At 45.5% G+C, this 24,258-nt stretch overlaps 1 protein-coding gene across 1 annotated transcript in view; it reads right to left on the reverse strand.

Moving 5' to 3' along the window:
* The window catches only part of AFAP1L1 (actin filament associated protein 1 like 1), an 89,132-nt gene that overhangs the window by 27,296 nt on the left and 37,578 nt on the right, over positions 1-24,258 (reverse strand). Inside the window, exons 2-3 of the mRNA XM_083181968.1 lie at positions 4,970-5,098; positions 1,393-1,476 (exon numbers count right to left, since the gene is read on the reverse strand). Of these exons, the coding sequence (XP_083038094.1) occupies positions 1,393-1,476; positions 4,970-5,098 (213 nt within the window). The remainder of the gene's footprint in view (positions 1-1,392; positions 1,477-4,969; positions 5,099-24,258) is intronic.

The following is a 24,258-nucleotide window of genomic DNA, read 5'->3' on the forward strand; positions in this document are numbered from 1 at the left end:
CTACACACAGAATACATTTTGCTGTAACGGGACAGCATTAGGACTACACAAAGACGTGTTTCCCATACACTATTTATAGAGTTCCATGAAAGTTTTACAACAGTGAGGCACACGCAATAGTGATGGCATTGGGTGGCCGGCATGTGAAGTTTCTAAAAATCAGTCTACTGATAGACATCTCAGTGGTGTTTCCAACTTAATGATAATAATGAATGCTGGTTTCACACTAACATTTCACAGCTCACTTTGATGCCGTTAGGTACTTCATATATGGAATACAAATGTCTTTGTAGACTGGAACCCACAACCTTCAGCTAGACTGCTAGAGGCATTACCCCGACATGCACCTGAGGAGCTAGATACACTATGGAGCAGATTTATCAATGAGTCATGCTATGTTAAATAATGCTCCAGCCAATCAGCTCCTGTCATTTCAAACACATGACAATTAGGAGCGGCTTAGAGGGAGCACCAGTTAACATTCATACAAATAATAACAAGAATATCACTTGTTAAATCTGCCCCAGAAATCAGTTTTAAGCCAATGTTTCCCAACCTCACTTTTTAAGGCACACTAAGCGTTCAGGTTTTGGAGATCACCATGCTTAAGCACAGATTCTTAAAATCAAAATAACTGAGGTACTACTTAGGCAAGTATGCTCAAACACTGTATAAGTGTACCACGTCAGCTCGCCATGCTTTGGGGACAGTGCCGCGCTACACTCAGCACACCATTATATTCTCACCCTATGCCCACTTGGATAGTCAAGTATACAAAAACACCTTTTTTTTCTCCCAAAAAAATTGAAACATGTCAACCTTCTTCATGTCGACCATTAGTGGTTGACCTAGTCACTGTCAACCTAGACATTGTTGACCCAGGGCCCGCATACCCTTGTATTCATTACTGCCTTATGTTTAAAGATACAGTGGGTGGCGCTAATTATTTCATGCTTTATACTGAGGAGATCTATAAAACATAGACTGGTAGAAGTCCTTGCAATTTGTAGAGACACCATATAATCCAAAATGTCAAATATTAAAGTATCAGATAATAGTGAGGAAAATATCTTTACATAGGCTATCACAGGGAGAAGCCACGTGGGCTTGTTAATGATCCTCCCCTCGTCTGTACATGCACAGACTATGGTGGGAGTCGGTAATCATTCACGGGGATGTAAATCACTCATTGGTGGAGGCAAATGCCTTGTAAGCAACTGCCCCTTTACAAATCCATCTGAACTTAGCTCCGAACTCGGGCGGCATCTAGGTTTATCAGTCAGACTTTTGCTATTTATTGATAATTGAAGAATTAAATTCCATAAATTATTATATGAGAGAATTTCTCACGTTCACAACATTAACCACCCAATCAACATATAGAGAACATACCAAATTCCTCAAAGAGAGACTCCACAAAGCTGGTACCATTGTGATATGCGGCAGTGTTCATATACTGAAAGTCCAAGTCGTCTCCTAGAAAAACACAAAACACATGTTGCTAGCGGAAGAAAGGAAAATGTCATAAACAGTCAAATCTTAGTCTTGTTTCCACTAGAGGGCAGCAATGTATTAATAAACCCTAACCACTCTGCCTCCACACTTTTACCTTAAATAGTCTGTCTAGAACTCCTACATTTGTCACTTTTGCCCACTCACTACTTCGCTCTCGATTATAATCCGGATTTAGACCCAATCGCAAATGCTTGAAAATCTGCCTATGCTTAAACACTTAAACTACATTCGCCTGGATATCGCAGTTCAAGTTCCAACATGACCAAGCGTTGCACAGGCATGGGGGGCCATGGTGGCTGTAACTAGAAACTTGGCTGGCCTGTGCCTGGCTTCGTAGTGAGGCTGCACAGGCAGCGAGCAACAAGTCATGTGCAAGGGCTTCACCAGACTACCGCTGGAAGTTTCAGCTTTGCGTAGTTTCACAAAACTGCAACTGTGTCTGAATCAGGCCCCTTAGATCTTATAGCACAGTTTAGAAAACAAGATCAAAATGTTTGATTGGTGCTATGGTTTATCTAATTGAATGACTTTCCCCCTACTGTATACACCACTGATACCTTATTATCACATGAATCTAGAACAACAAAGCTTTGATGCAGTGTGATACTCAGCATAAACACAAAAATAATATCAGCCCTAAACCTAAAAATACACTAATTCTTATATGATTATTTTAGGGTATGGACCATATATGCTGCTGCACTTGTACACTCTTTATATATGTGTACAAAGTTCGCAGCAGGTTCCAGCAGCGTCTATAGAGGAAATTAATATTTTCCAAAATGCAGATACAAAAAAACACATAAAGACGCCCTAAAAACAGTGGTACTCTTTACCTAGATGGGCGCCCGTCGCGGGCATCGCGGGTACATTTATGTGTGGCCGCGACGCGACCGACGCGATGCCCGCGATTTCCCATTGAAACCCATGTTAAACATGGAAATCTTGTCGGTCGCGTCCGGCCATAAATGTACCCGCGATGCCCGCGACGCGATGCTCCCGATTTGCCATAGGAATCAATGTTAAAAGGCCCGATGGACACGATTTTACTGTTAAATGCCTCAATGGACCCGATTTGGCCATAGGAATCAATGTTAAATGGGCCACAGAGCCCAAATAACCACAATTAACCCTTAAATGTCCCCCCAAATTTTTAACGCCACCCCACGATCAACGTGAACCCGAAGCGTGGCGAGCGCAGCGAGCCCGCGAGGGGCGGCGGTACGCGTCCTCCGACCTTTTCATGCCCTACTATCCACTAGGGCGTGGAGTGAGAATAGAATAGTGTGGCGAGCGCAGCGAGCCACCGAGCCCGAAGCGTGGCGAGCGCAGCGAGCCCCGCGAGGGGACGCGGATACCTTCACAGTTATACGCGTCCCCTCGCGGGCTTCACAGGTGTCCGTGGCGACGCGGACACCTGTAAAGCCCGCGAAGGGACGCGTCTGCCTGTGAAGGTATCCGCGTCCCCTCGCGGGGCTCGCTGCGCTCGCCACGCTTCGGGCTCGGTGGCTCGCTGCGCTCGCCACACTATTCTATTCTCACTCCACGCCCTAGTGGATAGTAGGGCATGAAAAGGTCGGAGGACGCGTACCGCCGCCCCTCGCGGGCTCGCTGCGCTCGCCACGCTTCGGGTTCACGTTGATCGTGAGGTGGCGTTAACAATTGTGGGGGCCATTTCAGAGTTCACGGTGACTATTAGGGCTCTGTGGCCCATTATACATTGATTCCTATGGCCAAATCGCGGGCATTGAGGCATTTAACATTAAAATCGCGGTCAATCACCGTTTTTAACATTGTACCCTATGGGAAAATCGCGGTCATCGCGGGTAGCAGATTTTTATGTACCCGCGATGGCCGCGATTTTTACCCCCGACGGCCGTGATTTCAATCGCGGGCGCCCATCTAGGTAAAGAGTACCAAAACAGTATATAAAATTAAATGAATATTTATTATGCTATAAATCACTGGCCATGGATAAGAAAAATGCATAGAATTATATAAAATACATTAAAAGTATTAACTCTAGGAACAATTTATACGAATTTAATGATCATACAGATAATATAGTTCTAGAGGTCTCTAAAACGTTTTATCACAGTTAAATCTGAATACCAGTCCCAGTGGTTATATGTAGGGGTAGTTGTTATTCCCAGTTATGTATTACCCCTCTGGGAGGTGGGTGAGATGATGTTACAGTCCTCTATATGATAGACATGTGATCTCTATATTTAGTCTGGCCAGACATGAAATAACTAAAGGATGGGAGCGTCCTCCCTGTACCTGCAATATTGAGCCTGATTTGGAATTCCTGGTAGCTAGATTTTGCAAAGTCACGCTCTGTGTGGCCTTAGAAGCGCGGGCTCCTTGTTATCATGAGTCTCGGTAGTCCCAGGATCAAATGGCTAGATGCAGGTAGCAGAAGTTGGACCTCCTATACTCCGGAGATAATAAAAAGAAATATTGCTCAATGACGCTTTTCCGAGCAATATTTATTTTTATTATGTCCGGAGTATAGGAGGTCCAACTTCTGCTACCTGCATAGGTGCAGATTCTGTGGGTGTTTGAGGGCCCGAGCACCCACGGAAATTGATGAGCACCCACCCGCTCAGCAGCAGCCCACCTGCCCGTGTCCCACTGCACTCCCCCTCCGTCATCGCTGGCACAGGTACTGTGTGGGCATTTATGTATCTGCACTGTGGGGGCATTTATGTATTTGGCACTGTGGGGGCATTTATGTATTTGGCACTGTTGCCATAATTTGAATATTGGAGACATCTGTGCTGCGTAATATAAATCAGTATTATTGTGTGGCCACGCCCCTCTACCATGAAGCCACGCCCCTATATTTTTGGCTTGAGCACCTACCAGCAAAAACATAAAATCGGCACCTATGGCTACTTGCATCTAGCCATTCGATCCTGGGACTACCGAGACTCATGAGAACAAGGAGCCCGGGCTTCTATGGCCACACAGAGCGGGTCAAATCTAGCTACCAGGAATTCCAAATCGGGCTCAGTATTGCAGGTACAGGGAGGAAGCTCCCATCCTTTAGTTATTTCATGTCTGGCCAGACGAAATATAGAGAGCACATGTCTCTCATATAGAGGACTGTAACATCATCTCATCCACCTCCTAGAGGGGTAATACATAACTGGGAATAACAACTACCCCTACATATAACCACTGGGACTGGTATTCAGATTTAACTGTGATAAAACTTTTTATAGACTTCTAGAACTATATGGTCTGTATGATCATTTAATTTGTATAAATTGTTCCTAAAGTTAATACTTTTAATGTATGTTTTATAATTCTATGCATTTTTCTTATCACTGGCCAGTGAGTTTTAGCATAATAAAGATTAATTTATTTTTATATATTGTTTTTAGCGCATCTTTATGTGTTTTTTTGGTTTTTGATACTCAGCATGAATGATAGAACAGATCCCTCCTACCTGGAGATGGCTGCAGTTGGCGCAGGATGCTGCATACCGCGCTCTGCTTCTCTCTAGTTGTGGCACTCAGGAATTCATGGTCTAGAAGCTTCAGTAGAACATTCAGTTCTGGCAGCAGCTGGTCCAGAACTGAAATAGACAAAACATTCTACATTACTTTAAAGATATCAGGGATGGAATAGGAAGAATGGTTAATCCGGAGACTGGACCTAAAGTCTCAGGAGTAAAACTAAGCAAATGAGTGGTTTCAGTAATAGAATGGAAGAATGCAAAAGTGCCCAAAGTGGGACACAACATACCATGAAGACATTTCTATACACTCTATGTTATTCCAGGTGAACATTCCAGGTTACCGGATTTGCCAACACCTGCTTTAATCCAATGTACCACTCTGTTACATGATGTAGGGAATATAGGGCCTTATTCAGACCAGATCCCTGTTGTGTGATGTCTGAGATCAATTAGCCACCACCCCTCTAGAGTGAAATCCTGCCCCTTGCATGTCTGCCAATGGCTTGCGAATTGATCAGTGTTCTGCAAATCAATTCACAACTCACTCCACAGCTAATGATTTCCCTGGTCTGTACAAGTGTGTGGACAAAAGCTGTTTAAGGCCTGAGATGACATCACATTCCCTCCCCGCAAATGCCTGCGACTTTCCTGACGCTCCCCAAAAATGTCCAGTTACTACCCACAAATGGCGACTTCCTGTCAATCAAACTGCGGACAGATGTCAAATAAATTTAAAAAATTGCTTATTTTTACTATGTTTGCAGTTGTGCAATCATGCTGCGGTCCAGTGGCATATGCAGTCCTTTATATAATCGGACAACTTGCAAAAACACACAACAGCCGCCAGGTTTGAATGACCCCCATAGATTGTTTGTTTCACTGTGGCAGGGACTGTTTGTTTCACTGTGGCAGGGACTGATGCAAAAGTTTAATTATTATCTGCAAAGAGCTTTGTACTAGGTATGCACAATATTAAATAATAGCTGATTTAATACATTTATTTATATGGGATGTGAAGGCCTTTGAACGCTATGGGGGAAAGCAGTCAGAGGGCAGTATTCAATGAGAAAAGTTCTCCGTGTTTTGTGGAGAATTTGTGCTTTTTTCGCCTTGACCGGAGCATTTTGCTCTCCAAAAGCGAGCAACCCTATTCAATGTGAAATGTTCTCCGTCTTTCTAAGTGATTTTCGCCGTCTCTCTCCGTGTAGAAATTCTCCATCTTTTGATGGAGAGCTGGAATGTGAACTTTTAATCTAAAAGGGTTTTGTATTTAATTTTGGTGTCAAAAAATCAGTTTTTTTTTTCTGTGAAGGGGCATGTTATTTTTATTCATGTGCTTATAGCACATGATTATATATTTAATAAAAAAAATATATATTTTTTTTAAATAATTTTTTTTTTTTTTTACACAGTGCAGCCAGCAGGGGGCCGGAGCGCTCGAGCCGCTCATTAGATATTCATATATTCACTGCACCCGTATGCACGTTCGGGTGCAGTGAATACTGGGTCCCCCGCTGGCTATAGGGGGGGGCAGCCTGTGCTGCCTGGGTCCCAGGGGGGCCCCCTACCCTCACATATGTTCTGGGGCATCCAGGGAGACTTTAATCTCCCTGGATGCCACGTCCCACGGCTCCCTGTCGGCTCCCTGTCAGCTCCCTGCCGCGGACGCTCGTCCGCTGCAGGGGTTAAGACTCGCCGCGAGTGGCGGCGAGTCTTAAATACGTTGAATAGTGGGAGCAGGAGGCTCCGGAACACGGAGAGTGCATGGCGAGAGAAAAAATCTCTCGCCATGCACGGAGAATTTTCTACGTTGAATACTGCCCATTGAATAGAGTTAAATCAATAAAAACAATAAGTTGGGTATAATGAGTTAACTGCAAATATTCCATTAATCAGATATGTGATCAGCATCACCTAACTTGTACCAAATCATTTGTAATTACTGATTAGCACTATGCAAACGAAATATGAGAATAAGAATACAATTACTTGAGGCCAAAAATCAGTATGGAGTAGGCGGCCTACAGCTCCTGCCTCATCTTCCCATCAGCAGGTCTGATTCACAGGAAAAGCAGGGGTACTATGGGCCAATGTATCCCCAACCTCTATCCTAGTGGGTGAAACAAGAAACCATTACTGTCTGTGAAGAACATGTGTGAAACCTATATTAGGAGGACAAGAAGCAGGTGGAATGTGTGGTATGTGAAGAGGTCTAGGGTAGTAGAGAAGTAAGAGGCATGGCTGACTGTTTTATCTCATCTGTGTACAATGGCAGAACACCAAGGCTGAGGGTGTATGACTAATACCACAGACAGGCGACAGACAGCTCACACACGATCCACGTCAGCAGCACCCCCCATCCACTACACAGACATATATGAAGCTACAAATCTCTTCAGATTTCCCTTGAACTTCCACAGATATCTGATCTGACCCTGGGCTAATTTTTCACTCTATTCGCTTCAGATGCATCTGATCAATTCTATGTTAAACCCCTGACAGCTTCAGATCAGATGGATCTTTGGTGCAGCACCAAGGATTTTTTGTCAGATGGATCTGAGACTCAGCTGCACATCTGATCTGAGGGAGCTCAGATTTGGCCTTTTTTGGCAGATCGGTCTGTCATATCCATCTGAATCTGACGAAAACAGGCCAGATCTGACTAGTGGATGATGGGATGTGGGGGGGTTTCCTGCACAGGGGTGCAAGAAAAAGACTGATTGTGTCTTTTCCGGGGCACTCTTTATTAATTGATAGGTGTGATGATGTTAATTAAAAGTTAACTTTTATTAGGTATGCTAATAAAAGTTAATAATAAGAATAAATGCTTTAATTATAGGATGTTCTTTAATAATGTCAAACAGAGGGTTGTTTGATCTCCCCTCTGGTTTCCCAGATCATTCCAGTTCGCGAATATATTACTGAAAATTAGGAAGTAAAAATTCCCCTACTCAAATAACTGGGGTAATAATTGCTTCTTGTCCCAACACAAATTCCCTTACTTTCTGACTTAAAAATAAAAGACAGAAAGGTCTATAATGACACCAAATTAGTAAGCTGCACCAGTGAACACTTTCTACCACTTTTATTTCCTGTATATCAACAATTTGTGACAGAGTAGCCAAAGGTTGATTGTTTAGATTGCCCCAGGTTGATACTGTTGCAAAGTGAGATCAGAAACAATTCTATTTGTCTGGGAACATTTTATAGTTAGCCTTGTGGGTATGGTACAGAGGGAAAGAAAGGTAGTGCAATTCTCTCACATTGGAGCCTTTCTGCTTTTCAGTATCATGTGTGAACGTAAAATACTGAATGAGAGTTGGTTCTGTTCGTACCTTCAGCACTGTAGAGGAAGAAGATAGGTATAAAGTGGTGGGAGTTCTCTGATTTGTCAAATATATACTGCTCAGAGTGTTTCTGTTGCAATGTGTATGCAGCGCAGAATGTTCACCCGGCTATTTTGACTGAGAGTGCTCACACTGAACCTGCGTGGATAGAGGAGTTCAGAAGTGCTGCTACCTCAAAAGTAATAAGATATCAGGGTTTGTTCATGCTGATATCATTCTGCTGTCTGACATCTGCCTTGCAGGCATAGAATGACAGATGAGAGATAAACATCAGGGGCCAAATGTAATAGGGTGAGAAGATTTTGGGAGACTTTTACCCTTTTTTTAAAGCAGCAATCAATTACACTGCAAAACCAGGTTGATTTTGCCATGTAATTGATTGCTGCTTTAAAAAACATGGGAAAACTCTCCCAAAATCTCTCACTTTCTGAAACTCTCACCCTATTACATTTGGCCCCAGATGTCACCCTGAAAGAGTATACATAGGTTACAGTTTTCTGGTGTTCTGTCACCAGTCGCAAATGCTAATTCTGATGTTATGCACATTTGCAGAAAAATAAGAGCAGTGGGTAACTTTGTGCTCACGGGCCGGTCACCCTAATGAGCAGGTTGGTAAGTAACAGAAAAAATCTCAATATCTGCGGTTCCCGGTTTTAACAGTTGCACTTGGGATATCCATATAAGAATATTGGAAAGACCTTTTGCGCTTTAATTAGCGCTATGTACGTGCTGTGCCGGTCACCTTATACTACTTTCAGACCACAAACCCGTGTTCAACCCTGCATTTTGAACACGGGTTTGTCCTTCTGAAGAGCCGTGTCAGACTCTTAAAACACCCCTTTCACACTGCACTTCAACCCGGGTTTTCTTAGGATTGGTGCTTACACACTGAACACACACTGAACCCGTGTCCGGCCTGCAAAACCTATGTGTGTCATTAAAAATTTACTTTTTTTCTGGCTCACAATAATGATGTCACAAAGGAAATAAAAGTGAGGGGCGGAGATTGTTCACAGCATTGCAGCAGCAGAAGCAGCAGCTGTAGCAAGTTGCAGGCTGTAGCAGTGTGGAGCAATAGGCTTCCAAAGTGTGGATTGCAGGCTGAAGAAGTGTGGAGCGCAGGCTGGGATGGTGCCTGTGTCCCGTGGTCCGCAGCTCCAGCGTGCTGCTTGTTGGTATCCGGGGTCAGACTGCTGACCTCACAGGAATCCACCAATAGCGGCATTTCAGAAACAGTAGTGTCGGATGACACGGGTCGGGGCCTTTCTGACCGCACACAAACACGTGTTAGAGCTGTGTTCAACCCTGGTAAAGACCAGGGTTGAAAAGCCGTGTTGCTCAACACGGGTTTTCTGAGTGTGGCGCTTTCATACCGCACCTTCACCTGTGTTTAAGCCCCGTGAACACGGCAATAACCCATGTTCACAGTGCGGTCTGAAAATGGTATTAGTGAAATAGCTAATGAGTGACAGAGAGATTTTCAAAGGCAATGTGGAGTATAGTGCAATTTACAAATATACTGCGCTCTTGCTGGACCACCGACACTGGGGACCCGGACCACCAATAACGCAGTTGGAGGAGGACCCAGACCCAAGTCCCCCCCCCCCTCCCCGCTGCCTAGGTTCCAACAGAAGGGGAAGGGTGGAGGGGAGCATCACCGCATTTTATAATTTATTTACATGATTCCATTGGACTGTAGATAGAAGCCAAGTCAATACAAGACTATTTAGGATTAATTAATAACTCGCTAGGTACAATGATTGGAGACTAATGAGAAGTGCTCAATGTCACCTTCAAATGCCTTCTGTCACAAGTCTCATGTAATCACACTTCAGCTATTTAGCCTGGAAGTGGGCTGACTGTCAACAGAGTGCACTCCCTAAACAAATAGTCCCTGGGATCACACCAGGTCTGGCAAACAATGCTGGGAACAGAAACAGAGATTGAGGCCTCCACAAAAAGTCAATTACAAAAGCAGGAGCGGGCAATGTGCAGGGCACAGGCACCTGGAGATAGCAATGCAAATCCATTCACTGAAAGTTAATTTTTCTTCCCACACCACTCCCTCTTTTATTCCATCTATCTGCACTTCCTTCCAAACTTCTCATGATTGTGTCTCTCATTCATTCCTTTTCTATGAATATGTCGTCCCGCTGTGCAGGTCATGTGACTGCTTCCTTATTGCTCAGACAAGCAGTTTCCTTCATTTGTGCGCAGCACTTTTTGTTTCAATGCCGGGTCTAAAACATGCACAGAATATAATATATCACATTGTGAACCAAGCAGCAAAAGGACATATGTGTTGGAAAGTGTTTAAAATACATGCAAAGCATTTTCCTGTTGGTTAAAGCTCCATACACACTCCCGATGCTAGCCGTGGCCAATATATACTGAACAATATTGGCCGCAGGTCGCCGATATGGAGTGCACACAATGAACGATATCGGTAAACGACATCGTTTAGTGACGCACCGGGACCCGCTGAACATGCAGGTTTTTGCCTATGAAGCTAAATTGTCCAAAATGTTCATTAGATGGGAGGGTTTGTTAATGATGTGCGGGAGCCACAGCTACCAATTGTGTATTCATTTTTGTAATGCTTACACAATAAAAAACAGTACATTTTTGATCATGGTTTTCAGAAATGTCTCATACTGTAGATGTAGATGGTAATTGGCTGGTTTGAATGATAATCTGGCAGTGTGTGGGAGCAAACAATAATCAGCCATTCCCAAGTTCCCTGCTACGATAAGTAGGTGGACACTAACTGGCAGTATACATCTACTTTTGTGACAGTCACCTCTCGATAGCATGTCAAGCATTAGCTGAACCTCAGCACAGGACAGCTCATTGGAGAGTCAGTACCACAGCTGTGGCCTTATTCATACTTGCCTACCCTCCCAGAAAGGTCGGCAATTGCGGTGTACGTGGAGGGGCTAAAACATGGAAACCGCTGCCTTTATGACATCAGACTCTGGCCCCGCCCACAGAAACACTACAGAAAATTAGCGATGGCCATCTACACATACTCGATCGATGGTTGCCATCTATGGCATTTTGAGCAGAAAACATTGATGGTGATAAAATATTTTAACATCTACCTTCGATGGTTCCCACGATCGAATAGCCACGCCTGCGCAGAAGAACCCTTGAGTGATCTAATTAAAGTTTCTTCTGTGCAAGCGCGCACATCCCGGCGGCCGGCATTCAATTTCACCATTGCGCTGGCTAGGATGGAGGGAAGGACGGAAGAGGTTGGGACTTGGTGTATCGGAATATGGATTCGGCCCCCCTGTACACGCCCCCCGCAACCCCATACTATAGTCTAGCTGCCAAGAGCTGCGCTGAATGGCTGATTAACAGCCAGGGAGAGAGTGACGCAGTGGCAGTAGTAGTAGTAGTAGTAGTACGTTTATTTATAAGGCGCCGCAAAGTGTCCGCAGCGCCGTACATAGCAAACAAAAAAAAAAAAAATTACAAGGTAACGTACAGGGTGTGTTGAAAGATACAGTATAAATAGGGGTATAGCTGGTCGAACTAAAATCAGCATCAGTTCATCAGTTCATCAGTGTTAGTAGGCAGGGAGAAACGGGACACGGGGACAGACATGGCAGTAAAAAAAAAAAATCACCATCGGATGCGTCCATGGATGGCTGAAAACTATCCGACCATCCACTATCGATGGCCAATAAATTGAGCACTAGGTCACAACCATGGATGTTTTGGGAACATCGATAGTCGATGTCCATCCCTACTGAAAATCTCCTCTTCGGGTTTCTCCAAGAGAGGAGAAGCTACAAGTCGGCAAGTATGGCATTGCTGCATCCTGGCCTGGGCACTACCAATTTGCATTTTGTTATGCCAAGTCTTGTTTTAGGATTCGGTGTGTCCATGACTAACAGCGGATTATGCACAGGCTATAGTAATAATGTTAATACATATTTGACAGTTCTAACTAACTGCATCAGAATACAACATTGGTATTCACAGTCCTGCTCTCTACAAAAAACTGTCGTACTGAGGTTTGTAATGTAGTTCCCTTGTTGTGCATTTAAAACAGTGGATGCATACAGCTGGTGCCTCCCGTCACATTCAGCATTATAACATAATAAAGGTGATATAACTTCGGATGACCCAATATGGGTCACTCTTCACATTTTGCCACTGTGTTGGAGAAATACTGAACAGCCCCCCTCACAAGCACTGCCCTTCCTGCCACCTCCTGCTGTAAACACATCAGCAGCTAATGTATATCTATCTATGCAGTCCTTCTGTTTCCTTTTAGCTCATTCCAGCCAAACGAAACAGTGGCTGCAGCTGAGCTCAGCACATTTCACTTAGGGAGCCACCAAAATTTACTCTAGACTTGGACTGACCGAGACAGATTTATCAATGAAAAAAGTTTCCTCCCCTCGAAACAGGAAAAGTGGTTGCAATGAGTTGTACTGAGCTGCCAGTCTGTCAGGACGTGCCAAACACATGGCCAGAGCTTCCTTACCTTACATTGAACCCTGGAACAACTTGCAGGTTTATTCAATGTCACAGTTACACAGTCCGGAACATACCCCTAAATGAGTATGGTAACCGAAAACAATGGTCTGAAGTCAAACCAATCACATAATATTTAGAAGACTTAATCTGGGCTGCAGGTGACCCCCTGTGTGGACATCTGCCAACTACATTGTGATCCAGCTGATCAGGCGGAGCAATGAGGAGCCAGGATCACACAGAGCGGTCTGTGAAAGTGTCATCAAATTACAAAGTGGTTCAGTCAGTCAGAACTTGGCATAAGGCCTGTGTATGGCCGGCTTTAGGTCTATTTGGTTGCAAAGTGGACTGTACAGTCATTCATTCCAATAGTTTATTTCCAAAAATCTGGCCTGTAATGTATAACCAACCAGAAACCTCTACACAGTGTCGGACAGTCAGAATAACAAATAATACAAACCCCAAAAATGACAATAAGAACAAGGCTGTATAATCCTCTGCAGGAGAAGAATGCATTAAATAGGGGGAATAAACACTAGCAATAATCAACACAAACAAGGGTCAAATATCACATTAATAACCAGAGACTATAAGGAGAAAGTATGGCAAAGTATGAAAATCAACATGTTAATAGCAAGGTGTTCTGCCTATAGCAGTTTATACCGCATACTATATAAAATATCATGAGGCACAATGTAATCAATGAGAAGTAAAAAAATGTCTCCATGACCAGCCAGTATAAATAGTTGGAGCCCCTTTCCATTTTTGATATGAGAATTTGGCAAAGACTTAATTATATGCACAAGAAAAAACAAAGAAAAAGGGGAGAGAATGACAAGTGTAAAGTAAGCAACAGACCGCTTAGGAGGAAGCATCCAGAGCTGCAACCTGCTGCCTCACAAAGGGCAGCAAGTTAGGATAAAGGGAGAGGCCGTAACTACCTGTCTACTACAGGGAAAGTTTGGGGGGCACGGTGTAATTTAGCAACAACCCCAGCTGCATAGGCATTTCTATAATGGGTGCAAGGTGTACACGGGACCCTCACCCCACTCTCTGGAGTCCCGGGCCAGCCGCTGCATTCATGGCTAAAGTCGGTGCCGCCTATGCGCAGTACTGATTTTAGTCTCCAGGACATGGCGGGTGCCATATTTCTGAAGAAATGCGCAGTAGTATCTGCCATATTGCCTACGTAGTGGGTCTACGGTAGTGGGGAGAGGAGCCTACACACGGGCTCCCTCCTCTGTTAAAGCGCCACTGCCCAGTTGTACTTGTCATTCAGTAATATTTGGGTTTCATGCTTTGTCGTTAATCCTATTAATTGTACAGGGTGCGAGGTACCATTGCATTTAACCCCTTAACTGACTTACCCCGCCTGTCCAGGACCCCCATAGAGGGAGAATAGAATAGGTGGCTAGCGTAGAGAGCCACTGTGCCCGCAGCGAGCCGGCAAGGGGTTTTGTTGCGCTCCTCATGCTGTCTGAGTACCGGCCAGTCAGGATCCTAATGTCGGGCTAATGACTGTCAAGATCCCGACTGTCGAAACCCTATACCACACCCAGCCTTCTGGTCTGTCCAAATTTCACCTTGTGTATAAAGCTTAAGGGCCACATGTATCAAGCTTCACAAAGGGATAAAATGGCGAGTGATAAACAGTCAGCCAATCAGCTCATACCTGCCATGGTACAGGCTGGGTTTGAAAAATAACAGGTAGGAGCTGATTGGCTGGCTGTTTATCACTCTCCACTTTATCACTTTGTGAAGCTTGATACATCTGGGCCAATGTCTCAGCTATATAGCACATCTTAGTAGGAGTAGCTAGGGGGTGCAGTCCAAGACCCCACCCTTTGAACTGCTCCACCATCCCTGACAGGATAGTATTTAATTTAGTCTAACTTTATGGCATTATTGAAGTTTGGGGTGTTTTTCTTAATTCTATTGCCGGTACTTGTGTATTATCACTACTCCATTTGCATAGAAGACTATTCACGGCAGTGAAATCGCATTGCATGTCATATTGTATGGCATGCGATGCGATTTTCCTATCTAATGTATTCACTGCTTCTTCAGTGAATCCATTAAAAAGATATGATGCGATAAAAAAATCGCATCGCATGCCATTATTGTATGGCATGTGATGTGATGAGATATTGGTTCAGATGGAACCTAGAATAATGGGTACTTGTTTCCTAGCACGGGGCCCGTCGTGGGTCATCCCATACCTTAAGTTAAGGTATGCGATGGACCCGACCGACGCGATTTTGGGCTATCATTATAATGGCATGCGATGCGACCGACGCGATTTAACATTGAATGCATTGCACTCAATGTTAAATTCCTATGTAAAATCGGGTCCATTGTATGCCATTATAATGGCATACAATGCGACCAATGTGATGGACCTGATTTTACATAGGGAACAATGTTAAATGGGCCAATGCACCCGATTTTTTATTGTATACCCACCCTGATGGGTAATTTGTATGTAAAATGCCCCCCCCCCCCCCATTGTTAACGCCACCCCACGATGAACGCCAACCCGAAGAGTGACGAGCGCAGCGGTAAGCATCCTCCGACCTTTTCATACCCCCACTATCCACGTCGGCGTGGAGTTGATTTTATATAGTGTGGCGAGCGCAGAGAGCCACTGAGCCCGAAGCGTGGCGAGCACAGCGAGCCCCGCGAGGGGATGCGTAATACTTGTGAAGTAATGCACATCCGCTCGCCATGCTTCGGGCTCGGTGGATCGCTGCGCTCGCCACACTACATAAAATCAACTCCACGCCGACGTGGATAGTGGGGGTATGAAAAGGTCGGAGGACGCGTACCGCTGCCGCTCGCCACGCTTCGGGATCATGTCGATACTGAGGGGGGAGGGGCCTTAATAGATGACATTATATGTCATTTAATGCTATACTACATTAAATGCCATTATAAGCGTCAAAATCTCATTGCATGCAATACCATAACGGCATGCAATGCGATGCGATTTAACTACGTTTGCATACTTAGTCAAATCGGGCGCCATGCTAATACACAAGTACCCTATTGCCTATGGAAATACTGTTGCTCTTTTAATATGTATTTTCTTTATGACCAGCACCTACTATTAATCCAAAACCCCTAACATTCTGCGATGTATTAAATAAAGTAAGGCCCCCCATACATTAGCCCGACTTGTCCTAGGGACAAGTCGGACCCGATTTCCCCGGCAGCTCCCCGGGAGGTTTCCATCATGATAAGGCACTTGATGTGCCAAGTTGTGCATATGATAAATCGCCATGCGATTTATCATATAAAACTCCCGGGGAGCTGCAGGGGGAGAGCGGGGTGAGGGACACTGGGGAGCAACAGGGGGGGAGCCGGGCATTGTAGCTGTCAAATAGGCAGCGGGCGGTGGGGGGGCGCTGGAGAGCCGGGCTGGGGACACAGGCAGCAGCGGGCGGGGGTGGACGCCGGTGAACGGAGCTGGCCGGGCGCAGCATGACCGGGGACGGGGAGAACGCTGCAAAAAAAAAAAAAAAAAACATTACAAATGAATTGGAAGCCAGTGATTGGCTGAGAGCTCTCTCAGCCAATTGCTGATTGGCTGAGAGAGCTCTCTCAGCCAATCACTGGCTTCCAATTCATTTGTAATGGTTTTTTTTTTTCTTGCAGCGTTCTCCCCGTCCCCGGTCATGCTGCGCCCGGCCAGCTCTGTTCACCGGCGTCCACCCCCGCCCGCTGCTGCCTGTGTCCCCAGCATCGCCCTCCCCAGCGTCTGTCACCGCTGACGCTGCCCGCTCTCCCCCTGCCTGGCTCTGGCGTCCCCCGCCCGGAGGCTGCACATAAGATTTAGGAAATCTTATGTGCAGCCGGTCCGACTGCCCGAATCCGATCCGATGCGCACGGGACCGCGCATCAGATCGGGGGGGCTGTCAAACCATGCGATTTGGGACGATTTCATGGCCCGATTCATCCGAATCGGGTGAAATCGTGCCCAAATCGTATAGTGTATGGGGGCCTTAAGTTTGTGCAGTCGCAGAAGTTTTGAATCTCCTTGTACTTGCGGCAGCGGATTCCAGTTATAGGATAGGTCGACAAACACAAGGTCAATAGGTCAACCACAAACGGTTGACAGGCAAAAGGACGACACTGAAAAAGTGTTATGTAGACAAAAGATCAACATGGAAAAAAAAAAGATGATTTAATTTTCATGTCAACATAGACACAGTATAAAAGTGTGCCGTGCTGCGCTCGTCATGCTCCGGGCACGGTTCATTATTTTACTCACCCTCTATGCCCACTGGAATGGTAAAGTATGAACGAATCGGTTTAAAAAAAAAATCATGAAAAATTCGGGTGAAATCGGCCCATAATCGCATGTGTTTGACATCTGATCTGATCGCGGTCCCGTGCGCATCAGATCGGATCAGGGCTTCGGACCTGCTGAAGATAAGTTATATCGGAATCTGGGCATATCTTGGGTGCTTAAAAGCACCCATGATGGGTCAGATCCGATATATCTATTGTGTAGCTCTAGAGTGGACCCTCCTCCGCCTGACCCCCCCGCAGCACGTCACCGGAAGAAGCAGGGAGATGGGAGAGAGGAACCACCGCTGCTGCAATGTCCTGAGCCGAAAGTGAGTTGTTCGCTCTGTATACATTACACTTACATCAGGCTTGAGGTCCGTGGAGTACGGCGCCTGATAGATTATGCAGCTCTCCATACACTGTGTTTACATTTTAATAACACAGGAGTCGACGGAGAGCCGCACAGGCAATCAGGCGCCGTACTCCGCCGGAGCTCAAGCCTGATGTCAGTGTACCGATGCTACCTGCACAGGAGTCCATGGAGAGCCGCATAACCAATCAGGTGCTGTGCTGCTACGGAGCTCAAGCCTGATTTCAGTGTACTGTATATAGGGAGAACAACCCACTTTCGACTCAGGACATTGCAGCTGCGGTGGTTCCTCTCTACCATCTGTAGCAGTGTCCACCATGTATTGTAGTTTTTCTTTGTCTGAATATTGTGTGGCTAACAGCTTAAGTGACCTAATGTACTGTATTGCTTGGTACTGAACATCAATGTGGCAGGGAAATAAGACGTGTCAGCTGATGAGAGTGCTTATCTGTCTTTGCTTGTCTAGATTTTTTTTGGGGGGGGGGGGGGGGGGGGGGGCAGGCAATGTGGAAATTTACTAAGCAGAAATGGCATAATCATAGCCATTTCTAGCCGTATCTAGCCAAATTTACTATGGTCGATATACATTCGTGTTCCAGGTGAATTCGTATTTAAAAATACGGTAAATTACGGTACATCCAATTCGCATCAGATAAATCACATGAGATTCATCTGACGCAAATTGGATGTAAAAAATGGCACATCATGTGTCAAATTGGATGTAGCCTTCCTGGGAAGCTGCCGGGGAAGTTCAAGGGAAATCAGATGCAATTTACAGGTCAGACAAATCTTTCTAGTGTATGGGGGCCTTTAGCCTTCATTGTCGATTTATTGACTGTCAACCTTTTGAATGTCCACCTATCGACCACAACCCTGAACTCCTATGTGAACGCTAAACAATAACATACCTCCCAACTGTCCCGCTTTCTGCCTGGGGCCGGCAGTGTCCCACGGTGGGGGTGGGGCAGTTGGGATCCCCCCTGTCAGCCAGTGAGCCTGTCAGCCGGTGAGCAGCGCTGAATAGACAGCGTCTATTCAGGCAGCCAGAGGGGCTGGGGGCATGGCTAGAACCTCACAGAGCTTCTCGGCCATGCCCCCACAGCGGCAAAACAGGGGCATGGCCTAGCGCAATGACGTGACTTGTAAGCCACGCCCCCTTTCCGGCAGGCCGCGCCCCTAATTTCGGGTATGTGTCCTGCAGGGTCAGAGAAAGTTGGGAGGTATGCAATAATGTGATAAAAAGCTTTAGACACTCGCATTTACCAAACATTTTTTTGCGCTTTAAAAAAATGCTTGTTTATGAGTAGAATATAAAATGCTCTACTAACTGCAAATAAAACTGCTCATATTTTAACAAAACTAGTTACCCAGTATACTGTATATTAGACATGGCAGCAATGGCCTGTGAAGTTGTACCATATGCAAAAGAAGATTACTTTGATTTTCCAATCATCACCCATGCTGCAAATAAAAGTCCAATATGACACAGTGATGAGAGGATGGAAGAGCCAGCAGCAGAATGGGGTTTAGGCAGCGGCATGGGGTCGCGCAGTCACTGGACGGATTAAACATTTCCTGCTGGCAAGGAGTTCACTTGGTTTACTGTAATATCGGATTACCCAGCAGGGAAAACAGACTCCTTTTGAAGTCTTTTGTTTGCAAAGGAGCAGATTAATAGGCACAGATAGACAGGCCCCTGAGCACAAGATAAAACAGCACACAGGTTTTAAGTGCAATAGAGCAGAACACACCACTTGTCTGGGAAGGATTTACACTGCTGCACCAGTATACAGAATGATGATATGGAGCAGTGCAATGGCATCGTTATTTATAAGGCATTGTAATAAAAGAATGCAGTATGCCAATCACAGCGGCCAAGTGACCTTGATTAAGCAAAAAATTCCACATCGCATGGCATGATACACAACATTGTTTTCTCTATTAGTTTCCCTGTATTTAGACGGAAATCTGGCTTATATTTAGCAAATTGTATTTTTAGGTGCGCAGTGTCTCCTTTCCTGACATTCCTGCAGATAGAGAACTTACTGCTTCCTGCACGTGTGACCGTTCAAGAGAATGGCGGTCACAATTGCAGTCACAGATATTACAGATTACTGCAAGGGTTGTGGTCGGGATTTCAGCGGTCATTATACCGACATCAGAATCCCGACCGCCGGTATTCTTACAGGGAGGCGAGTGCAGAGAAGCAACTTGTGGGCTCGGTGCGCTCGCCACGCTGCGGGCTCGGTGGCTCGCCACAGGTTTTTTTCTCCCTCTATGGATGTCGTGGATCCCCACAAGGTACTATAGTGCTGCCCTGTAAGTCGGAATCTCAACTCAAGGCATTTTACAGTCGGGATTCCAATGTCAGTGTTCTGACAGTGGGAATCCTGTCTGTCGGAGCGTCATCCCACACCCTTTTGCAAGGAGAGGGAGCAAATTATTGAATAAATTAAGGAGCTCTTGGTTTACCCATTTTACCTGCTCAGGGAAGTCAGTAAAAAGTATAGGATTTGCCTAATAGTAATATTGGGCAAAATAAAAGCCATCCGTCCTCATCATTTATTTATTATTTATATTATTGTATATTTGGTGTCACCTTGCTCCACAGCCGCACCCACTATGTTGAGCAGTGGTTCCCAATCTTTTTTCTCTCTCGTACCCCTTATTTATTATTTATTTATTTGCAGTTTCTATATATAGCGCAGCAGATTCCGTTGCGCTTTACAATAGTAGACAGTGATAAAACAAACTGGGTAACAGACAGACTTGGAGGTTAGAGGGCCCTGCTGCAAGCTTACAATCTATTAGGTATATCGGAGGGAAACCTTGATTAGGCTTTTCATTTATGAGTACCCCCCTCCTCTCAATTTAAAAATTCCACAGTACTTATGAGTGTAGTGTAAGTGAGTGGTATGCATGTCCTTTTATTAAGGAGTAGCGAAGGAGTAGTGTGTAGTCAGGAATCAGGTCCCTCTGTGTCCAGCCGCTGGCTGTGTACTGTCTCTGGGATTCCCACTAATGCATGTAGGATTAATGCCGCTGCTTCCTCCACCCGTGCCAGTGCGGGGCAGATAAATGCTAATGTCTGAGGGCAGCGCAGGTAGTTCCCAGTGGATTGCTGTGCTGATTGGGCCAAAGCACGAGGAGGTGCTGATGATGCTGCAACTGGAACCAGAAGTGAAGTGGCGTGGTTAATATCCATGGCAATGGGAGACTTCTTTCTCTTCCACAATTACCAATATTATTTTCAAGTACCCCCAATGGTCTGCAGCATACCACCAGTTGGGAACATTAGTGTAAGGCATAAACTTGCTGCTATATAAAACACACTTAGCAAACGTCCCTCCTAGAGAGGCTTATTATCCTTTGTTTCCAAATGGATCATTACCTAAAAAATCTCTAAAGACAGAATCAGCCTTGAGTTCAGCAGTGTGAAATCCAATGCTACATAAAGTTTTACTACTTCTGTGCAACGTTTCCCCTTCCTGCTGATCCAACCAGCAGATATTAATGATTGCTGATCTATTGAAGAATCTGGAAAATTCAACATACAGTATTCCAAATCCATGACTCGCTAAATCCGGCCATTTTTTCGAGTAAGAATCTGGATTCTAGCTTCTCCAACAAGTTGAATTTCTCAGATTCCCCAACCCCAGCAGAATGAGGAATTGCCTCGATACAGACTATGGGTCCTTCAACTGCTATATAAATTCATTCAATACTTAATGAGATAAGTTTCATCATTCCTTTAGAGATCCTGTAACAAAATAATTGCTATGATGTATTAAGTCCTGCTGAGGCACTTTGTCAGGGTGAGCAACTGATCTACAGGAGTTTTAGCACAGACACCAGTGAAGACACAAGGTGAAGGGAAACTATAATACTTGTACAGACTGTGAGATTTGGCCAGGCACAGGGGCGTAACTCCCAGAGGCAATAGAGGCTCCAGCCTCCGGGATACAAGCTGCATATAAAGCAGCACCTGTGTGGAATCCAAGTGTGACCACTGCTCTTGCTATGGAGCTCTGTGGCGCATCTGTAGTTAATTGGCTCTATACCAGGAGCCCTCTAACACATGCAATTGGGGACAGGATAAGTCCTGCCTGGTACCACTCAGCCTGCGCTGCAGCAAGCAATGCTACTGGATTCTGAGAGGATATGATCAGGTGAATATTGACACACACCATATTTGGGGTGGAGAGGGGGGGGGGGGTGCACTAAACTGCAACTTGCCTCAGGGCAACTTAGATGAATTTACACCCTGGCCAAGCAATTTTGACTAGATAGAAAATTTGGCTTGAAGATTAGACAAAATCGCACCATGTGTACACTGCGGGTGACAGCAATGTGTGGCGTCGCTAGCTCCCAGGCCATATAGACAGGTTTAGATAGCCGCACATCTGTTACCTATGACTGAATACACGCATAGCCAAAATGGCTCAGTGCACTCAGCAGCCTGCCCGTGCATACACCCCTTTAGGTTTCAATACACAAGAAGCAAATGGGAACATATAGTATGTGTACGTTTGTCCGGGTTGGAAAGGGACAAGTTCAGAACAAAAGCTCCAGTCTTGCTGAAGAGGATGTGCATCCTTACTCTCACAGACACATTGTAGACCTCTGAGCTCATAGTAGAATGTGTGCGTCAACCACTTTAGGCAATGCTAAAATTAGCAGGACAGAGACAATGTATGCAGCCAGTGCACGAGCCTACATTGACCCTGTCACCTATACAAGGGTGCAAATGCCATGCAGATGTCAACACAGACACTAGAGCACAGAAAAAAAAGCAAATATATTGTAAGAACGGTTTCATGATAATAACACTAAAGTGATCATGCAGCCAACAGATGTTTTCAGGAGAGGTTCAATGGAGCAACATGGCAAAGGGAGGCAACAGTTTGCCCACAGCACCACTGTGGGCAAAGGACGGAGTTACATATTTGAGTGCAGCTGCAGTGTTGGCTATCACATATTTGCCATTTATTTGTTTCCAGGCCTTTTTGGCAGATGATACTATGGCAGTGGTTTCCAAACGTTTTCGGTTTAAGGCACCTTTTGGGGCTCCATGCTTTCATCAAGGTACCCTTAAGCCAAAATAATTACCAAATTGTCTGTTTTTTTTTCAAGTATTTGGGTCACAATAATGCTTGGTACTTGTGTATTATCACGGTCCCCGCGAAATACAGCTGCAAATCGCATGCAAAAATCAGATGCGATTTAGCAGCCGATTTGCGGGTGATTTTCTGCATGCTATTCCATCCTTGCACACCACTATCCAAGTTAGCCCGAAGCGTGGCGAGCGCAGTGCCCCTAGCGGGTAGGCATCCTCCCGACCTGTTCATACCACCACTATCCACGTCCGCGTGGAGTTGATGTTATAAAGCGTGGCGAGCGCAGCGAGCCAACGAGACCGAAGCGTGGCGAGCGGCCGCAGAAACCGATCCCAAAGCATGGCGAGCGCAGCCGGATTACTTGATGTGTATTCCGCGTCCCCTCGCAGGGCTCGCCACGCTTCGGGATCGTTTTCCGTGTCCGCTCGCCATGCTTTATAAAATCAACTCCACACCGACGTGGATAGAGGGGGTATGAACAGGTCGGGAGTACCGCGTCCGCTCGCCACGCTTCAGGCTGACTACGATAGTGGGGGTGTGGAAGGATGGAATACTGTAGGAATACGCTAAATCGTATGCGATATTGTATGCGATTTAGATGAAATCGGGCGCCGTGATAATACACAAGAACCTGATGCTTTTAGTATTTAGAGGAGCTAAAAAATACTTAACTTGTTAGCAAAAATGATAATAAACATGAATCCAAGAAAAAAATATATATTTTATATAGTTCTTGACTTCTCCAGCGGCACTCCAGTCCGTGTACTTTAGTATGGGGAGTGCAATTCATGAAGGGATAGAAAGTTTTGCTTCTATATGGCTGCACTCGCCACACTTTATATTCTCAACTCCACGCCGACGTGGATAGTAGGGGTATGAAAAGGTGGGAGGATGCGTACCGCCGCCCCTCGCGGGCTCGCTACGCTTCGGGTTGGCGTCAATCGTGGGGTGACGTTCACAATGGGGGGGCATATACAATGAGAAATGGGCCATATTGGCCCATTTCCCATTTTCTTGCCTATTACAATGTTAAAAATATTTTAACATTGAACCCTATGGCATAATCGGGTGCATCGCGTGGGTCGCGTCGCGTGCCATGTTAATGCACCCGACCGACGCGATGGACCCGATTTTGCCTTTGCCGGCAAAATGGACCTGATTTCAAAGGAAATCGGGTCCATCGGGGGTAATCGTGTAATTTAAGTTAAGGTACACGATTACCCCCGATTGTGGCCATTCTAGGAAACAAGTACCGCCCCGCCTCCCAGTCGAGGCCCGTATAGCTCCCTATTCACCCTGCTGGGCGTTTCGAGCGGCTGAGGGGAAAGGGAGGCTAGTTGAGGGGGAGGCCTGCTTCGGGCTCCTCAGATTGGCGGGGCTCAGGAAGGCTGTCCTCTTTATTCCCCCAGGGAGCTGCAGCGCACAGTTAGGGAACCACTGTATTCAGGTATATTGAAGTAACATTACAAGCATGTCACTTCTTGTAATGACAGTTACAAGATGGCGGTATCACACCTAAACCTAACCCTCAAAACAGCCCTGGATGAAGTGGCTCCAGTTACCCACCACACTCCACGTAGGCCTAGACGCCAACCGTGGCACTCTAAATTAACGAGACACCTACAAAATATCTCACGCAAAGCTGAGCGTAAATGGCGTAAATCT

This window comes from Crinia signifera, chromosome 4 (assembly GCF_055691185.1).
Source record: "Crinia signifera chromosome 4, ASM5569118v1, whole genome shotgun sequence".
In the NCBI taxonomy this organism is placed as follows: domain Eukaryota; kingdom Metazoa; phylum Chordata; class Amphibia; order Anura; family Myobatrachidae; genus Crinia; species Crinia signifera.